At 39.9% G+C, this 7,045-nt stretch overlaps 1 protein-coding gene across 1 annotated transcript; it reads left to right on the top strand.

Moving 5' to 3' along the window:
- Nucleotides 1-795: 795 nt before the first annotated feature.
- Nucleotides 796-6,812, top strand: STRIT1 (small transmembrane regulator of ion transport 1). Its single transcript, XM_065410417.1, has 2 exons — nucleotides 796-808; nucleotides 6,718-6,812. The coding sequence occupies exons 1-2, from the start codon at nucleotides 796-798 to the stop codon at nucleotides 6,810-6,812; spliced, it is 108 nt and encodes a 35-aa protein (XP_065266489.1).
- The last annotated feature ends 233 nt before the right edge of the window (nucleotides 6,813-7,045 follow it).

Raw genomic sequence — 7,045 nt, 5'->3', positions numbered from 1 at the left:
ATCAGTGAAAAAGCTATGGCCAGGAACATTTCCTAATCATCTGTATGTGGATTTCCCCCTTCATACAACTCATACAGTTTAGCTTTTTGGCACACAGCTGGCAACAATTCCTATGTTTCCCCCCTGCATTATTAGAGATTGCAGCTTGTAACCATTTTTATTAAATTACCCATTTATATGTTATATTTATGGCCAAATACTTCTTGCGTCATTCATGTGAGTGTCTCCACTGAATGTACTTACTCACATGAATAAGAGAAACAGGATTATAGATTGTAAATTCTTAGGGTTAGGGACTATGTCTACTTTTCTCTCCTGTCCTGTGCAGTGCCAAGCTCAATGTTGGTGCATAGAAAATAATAGTAACACACAATGTACAGGATGTCTTCTTATCAGGGAATGGAATTAAGGAGGATTGGGAATTCAAGAGCAAATTGGATCCCAGTCTTGCTCTAAATAAAGTGATATTCATGAATATTACACAGTAAAATGCTGAAACTAAGCTAAGACACCATAAATCAAACTTCAGCCCTCATTTCATTGTCCATGCAAAAATTAACCTCTATTTATCTTTCTTTAACACAGTCCTGTAAATTAACAAGAACTGCAAGTTGTAAACTCTAAGACCCTGAACTCTTTTCAAACAATTGAATGCATATAGCAGAAAATTGGCATCAGTGAAAAAGCAGCTGCAGTACATTCCAAATATTGCTCTATTTAAAGCATCCCAAAGCTCACAGTAACAACTGCAGAGGCAAACCTTAAAACTTGTCAATAAATCTAGTGGCGGGAGGAATGGCAGAACTAGGTAAGATGCACAGATAAATAATGTATTAATGTATGTTTAAAATGCATAAGTATAGCAGTATAGTGCAAAGATATTAAGGTACTTGTAAGCTACTAATTCCTAGATGATGTATTGTATATTTTACTTTTCAGTAAAGGAATAGAGTCAATTTGAAATCCAATCTGCTAAAAAAAAATAGGGTTAAAAGTATTTTGAAGTCTTCTGCTTCTGAATCTCACTGGCAGTTTTTGTGCTTTTACAATCACATTTTCCTGTTTTTTAAAATTCTGTCCCCATGAAAGACTAACAATAAGGGAAAGTGACTGACTTTATAGGTTAAACACTGAAAATGACTATATGCAAAGTATTGTCAAATACACCAACACACTGAAAACCAGAGAACACTTTTTTTCTCTTTGATCTCTTTCAGCAGTAGTCATCTCAGTTGTTATTTTAACAATAGTACTGTAGTTGCAATCTATTCAGCCAGACATGTACTTTTGAAGTTGACAGGAGTCTCAAATTTACCTAAACTATTATAAATATTTTGATTTGTGTTTAACAATATATTCAGTGCATGTATATGTATTGTGTTTGTGTGTGTATAAATAATAATGTTTGTGTGGGTACAGTCTGAGAGTATGGAAAAGTGAGAAAGATAAGACCCTTTTGTTTTTATATGAGCTAGGTTGTGGCTCCACAGTTCCCAAATAGCAGGGCAAAGTGAAATCACGATGAGTTATTTTTGCATTGAGTGCCCATAACAAATGACAATAAAAAAGTGAATTTTACACATTCTGACACTGCTGTATTTACACCATTTTCACAAGGAGTGGATGGAAAGCAACTTTAGGTGTAACCATGTTGGCGGTTGGTACATATAATTACTCAAGTTGTTTACTTGTAGAAATAATGTTCTGTTTGATTTATTATTTGTAGTATTAAGTGTTTGTATGTTATAAATCTGTAGATGGTAAAAGCCAGTGAGAACAATCGGCCACCTACACAGTCACCATTGGTATCTTCTAAGTACAGGGAGAACGGTGCTAATCTCAGATTCAGCTGTGTGATAACTGTTGGTGAATGCTGACTTTTTAATTTCAACCACTATGCAAAATAAATAATAATACACCTCTACCCCGATATAACGCTGTCCTCGGGAGCCAAAAAACTTACCGCTTCGCTTTATATCGAACTTGCTTTGATCCGCTGGAGCGCGCAGTTCCCCCCCGGAGCGCTGCTTTACCGCGTTATATCCGAATTTGTGTTATATCGGGGTAGAGGTGTATTTAGTATTTATATAGCTGTTTTAATCATAGATATCAAAGTACTTTACATCAGTAGGGTATGTCTCAGTGTTCCCATTTTACAAATAGATAAAGGAAGACACAAATGATTTGGCCTAGATTTTACAGTAAACCAGTGGTAGAGTCAGGACTAGAACCCAGGTCTCCTAACGCCCAGCCTGGTGCCCTATCAACTAGTGTTACTGTCTCCTATATAGCTATATCCTGTGTACTCAACTGTATGCTGGATCAAAATTCTCCATTAAGGTCCCTGGATCTTGCAATACTTCAGTGCAGCAGACAGGCAATTTATGAGGCAACCTCACTTAACTGAAAAATAAAAGGATTTTAATTATTTAAATATTAAAATTGCTAAAACAATCAGTACCAGGGCTCTTCCTTTATTAATTTTGTTATTAAAATGAATTTTCAGTGTGTCAGAGATTTTGTATTGACAATACATAATTGGATTGAAGCTGTCAGAGGAGTCTGGCAGGTGGGCAGTGGACATCTGGGGCTTCTAACATCTAGGAAGATGTAGTATGCAGTATATCATCAAATACACATTCTTAAAAAGCAGGATTGACAGGTTTATTTTATCATTCTAATCCATGCATACAAGTATACATGAATGTCTGGTTATTAACTATTTCATCATATTATTGACACTTTGGGATATTGATTCCTCAAACCAGCACCTCTTTAATCTGAGCTGACTATCCCAGGAGATGGATTGATTTGTTTAATTGGAATTATCACTTTATAAAGAGTGCTTCTCTTGTTTAGAAAAAGATTTGTTTGACTGCACATTCATTTTAGAATGTTGTAACTTTCTGCTCCAGTCAGAAATTCTCTTTGTAATATTATTTTCCTGTAAGAATGACCTTCCCTTATTGCTCTTTGGATAGATGTTACAAATAAAAAAATAATAAATTCCATATTTTATCAAAGCAGCAACATATTCCATGCTGTGTAATTGTAAACAATATATGCATCTTAGATACTGAGGACACAAAGCCAACAAAAGTTCCTGAGTTATTTATATATTAACCAGATCCCATACTAGTCCTTTCTTCAGAGTTTATTGGAATAAGTCTCCTTATCCCAGGGAAATAATAGAATCTTAGAAAAATCTTTAAATTTCTTTTAAGACCAACATATTTGTATGGTTTCTATTCTGTACCATAAAGCATGTGTGTCTTTAGATATGTAGATGGACACACATATGCAGCATCTGCCATATTGTGGCAAGCATTTACAAGGATACAAGGGGAATAGACATAGACAGTGACACATAATGACCCCTCCCTCAGTGCACCCCGTAGGCACATAGCACCCCAAAGAGGACAGCGAGGCAGAGTTATAGCCTGTCTCCATCTGTACCAGCCCTCAGAGCAGGCTCGCAGCACAGGGTGGTGCAGCATACACCGTCTCCTTTGCATGGGGTTGCACAATCCCTCCACAAGCTCCGCATGGTATAGTGTGGCTCCACACTACACCATATTCAGACTATCTAAATGGTAGTTTAGGGTTTGTGTGTGTTTGTGTGTGTGTACACATTGTAAAGAATATAAAAAAATCTATTCAGTGAAATCTGCTGAGATATTTGGGGGTTAAGTGGCATGGGAGGTGTAAGATCAAGATTTTTAAGCCTGTGCAAGGAGCAAATTGGCTTGAGCACTGGCTTAAAGACCAAAGAATGTGGTTTTTACTCCCCCTGTAAACCCATTCCAGCCCTGTGCCAGATCGGACATCTCAAGTGCAATAGGAGTTCATTGAGACCCTGGGCACAATCCTGTTCATGTTAGGGGGAGTCTTATCTGAGTAAAGACTGAAAAGCTGAGCCCTTACACAGTTCTGGATAAAAGGAGGAAGCTGAGTGAGGAATGGAAAGACTGGCTGCTTAGTGTCCATTTCCAGTTACATAGTGATGCACTTAGCCAGTAAACCCCAATTCATGCAAATATCCTGTACTAGCGAAATCCTTGACTTCATAAGGACTTCTCATGGGAGTGAGGGTTGCAGGATGTTGTATCCACCAAGCAAAGTATTAACAACTTCAACAGAACTTTATTTACAGTGGAAGTCTCTTTTCCAAGCTGTAGCTGCACACTCTGTAACTCTCCCAGCCTCCTCAACTCCTCCCCCCTCCTTCCTGTTTCCTGTCCTTTCAGACTCCCAACAGCCAGTGCTCCCAGTTCCAATAATCACATGCAGCATCTAAACACCACATTCCCTCCTCTCTTAAGAAACTTTCCAAATTAAAATAAACATTGTTGTTCTAACCACAGGAACAAATATGAAACAAGACACTATACTGTTGGCAGGAATATTACACTGAAAACACTGTAGATACTACATAACATAGTCTTTAGTCCAGGCAGGTGGTCGTCTGAGTCTGACAGGCTGTCTCTCAAGCCCCGGTTCCAGTGCAATGTCTTGTTGTGTTGGTTCTACAGTGAAGTCATCCAATGCAGACTGGGTGTTGGCATAATCTCCTCTTGGTGCATAGGCAGGTGCAAGATAAGAAGCATTCCATACCCGCCCATCAGAAAGTCGATAGGTGTAAGGTCCCTTCTTCTCTATGATTTTAAGAGAAGCTGTGAATTTATGGTCCCCTTCGCGTAAGATTCCAGGTTTTCGTATTCTAACAAAGGAACCACACTCAAACTTTGGTTCCTTAGCACCCCGCCATTTGTCTGTGAAAGCCTTAGACTTTGCTTGGTTCTGTTCAACTGTCTTTCTCACATCATCCTTGTGTGGGGCATCAGGTCGTGCCTTTAACAATCCAGCAATCTTCAGCTTAGTAGTCATCTGTTTCCCATGAAGTAACTCTGCGGGTGATCTTTGCGTTGTGGCATGTCGTGTAGCCCGGTATGCTTGCAAGAAATCAGTAGTGAAGGGTATCCACAATCACCCTTCCAGTTTAGCTGTTTGCAAACTCTCTTTCAAACTTCTGTTAAATTTTTCGATTTCCCCATAGGCTGAGGGTAATATAGGGATGACCTCCTGTGTAAAATGTTCCTCTCTGCTAGAAAAGTTTCAGACTCCAGGGAAGTAAATTGACTACCATTATCTGAAACCAGTTCCAATAATCAAATGCAGCATCTAAACCCCACACAGGATTAGGCTCTTTGCACTCGATCTTGCAAGCTGCTGAAGGGCAGCGATCCAGAGCACTCAGTTTGCTCCTTTCCTGTGCAGAGGAGCTTCCGTGGAGTGTGCAGAAAAGAGCAGGGAGCTCAGCAATCTGAACAAACCCCTTGCTCTGAGATGCACACAACTGAGGAAGAGGAAAAACTAGGGTGATGGGGAGAAAGAGAGCATGGCAGTAGCATAGGCGCTGTCTGGCAAATGCAGGGCATAGTAGGATTTTCAGTTACTCCTGCTGTCAACCAGGTCTCTGATCCAAAGTCTCTTGAAGTCAGTAGGCCTTTCCATTGACTGCACTGGACTTTGGATCAGGTCCCAGGAGCAGTGGCTTGTGCTTGTGAGCAGTGCTTAGGACTGCCCGTCCACTAACATAAATGCTTCCAATGGTTCCTATGAAACAGCATGCCACAGAGCCAGCTGCTCAGTGCCTTATGATTTATGCTGGGCATAGTGTTCTCGTTGACCCACCAACTTGCAGCGCCTGCTCCTCATATCTTACTTCATCCAACTGGCTCTCAAGTTACAAAGCACCATACTCAGCAGCCCTACTGTTAATTTAGCAGCTGTTCTGTAAGAACTCTGTGCTGCCACACTGCAGGATACAGCCCTTCATTTGTAATGTGACCTTTTGGAAATAGCACAGTCAGACTCGCAAAACATTGAGCTGTTGATTACCCCACCAAGACTGCCAATGTGATCCAGTCACCTCAGTGTGGTGCATGGTCTTACGCTATCAAAACACTTCTAATATTTTTCATTGCAGGAGGACTTATTTTGAAATGTTTTTTAAGAGGGAACTAAAGTGGGCTCATCCTGACCTCAAAGTATTTCTGTGGATCCATTCCCAGGGTACGTCTATACTTACCCACTGGTTCGGCAGCAAGCAATCAATCTTCTGGGATCGATTTATCGCGTCTTGTCTAAACGTGATAAATTGATCCCGGAAGTGCTCGCCGTCGACGCCGGTAATCCTGCTCCATGAGAGGAGTAGGCGGAGTCAACGGGGGAGCCTGCCTGCCGTGTGTGGACCCGCGGTAAGTACCTTTAAGTTCGAACTAAGATACTTCGACTTCAGCTACGTTATTCACGTAGCTGAAGTTGCGTATCTTAGTTCGAACTGGGGGCTTAGTGTGGACCAGCCCCCAGTAGTAAGCTTGTGGGCAGTACAAACTTGCTATTTGCTGGAAGCAGTGAAATTTTTTTCCTTGAAATCCTGATGTAGAATAGAAACAGATTTTCCTAAAACTTGATTTCTATTTTCTAAATCACTGTGCTAAATAAGAGTCTTTTCATGTTCAATCATCATTTTACATGGTAATTAAAAATCCCTTAGGCTTTCAATATTATCTATTATTGGTTGTCTCGGATCACTGGTCTTTTTTTAAGATCATCACAGTTTTCACATGTTTTACTTAACAGATTTAGAGTTAGTGTAACGTGACCTATCTGTCATGCTCCTTCTGAATAAAACTCTATATTCTCTCTCTTCAGGGGAAATCCCATACTCACGTCTTGTTGTACCTGCACTTCTCGTGGTTGGCTGGATTGTGGGTTGCGTGTTAATGGTTTACATAGTCTTCTCTTGATAAAGGTAAGTTATTTGTATACATATTCAGTCAACACTTCCTACAATTTGCAGTGCTACCTTTTTAATAAGGGAATTTTTTGTCCTGCAGGAAAGAAGATTTCACAATGACCTTGATTGGAAGAACCCAGAAGTTAAATGGAAATGTCTAGTCCTTAAAATAGGCACTGTACAAGTTGTGTTTTAATACCACAGTGTAGGCATGATATACACTTTCTCTCTACAACATAGATA

Source organism: Emys orbicularis, chromosome 9 (genome assembly GCF_028017835.1).
Source record: "Emys orbicularis isolate rEmyOrb1 chromosome 9, rEmyOrb1.hap1, whole genome shotgun sequence".
In the NCBI taxonomy this organism is placed as follows: Eukaryota; Metazoa; Chordata; order Testudines; family Emydidae; genus Emys; species Emys orbicularis.
Note: the sequence above shows the minus strand (reverse complement) of the source record. Positions and strands in the feature narration are given on the sequence as shown.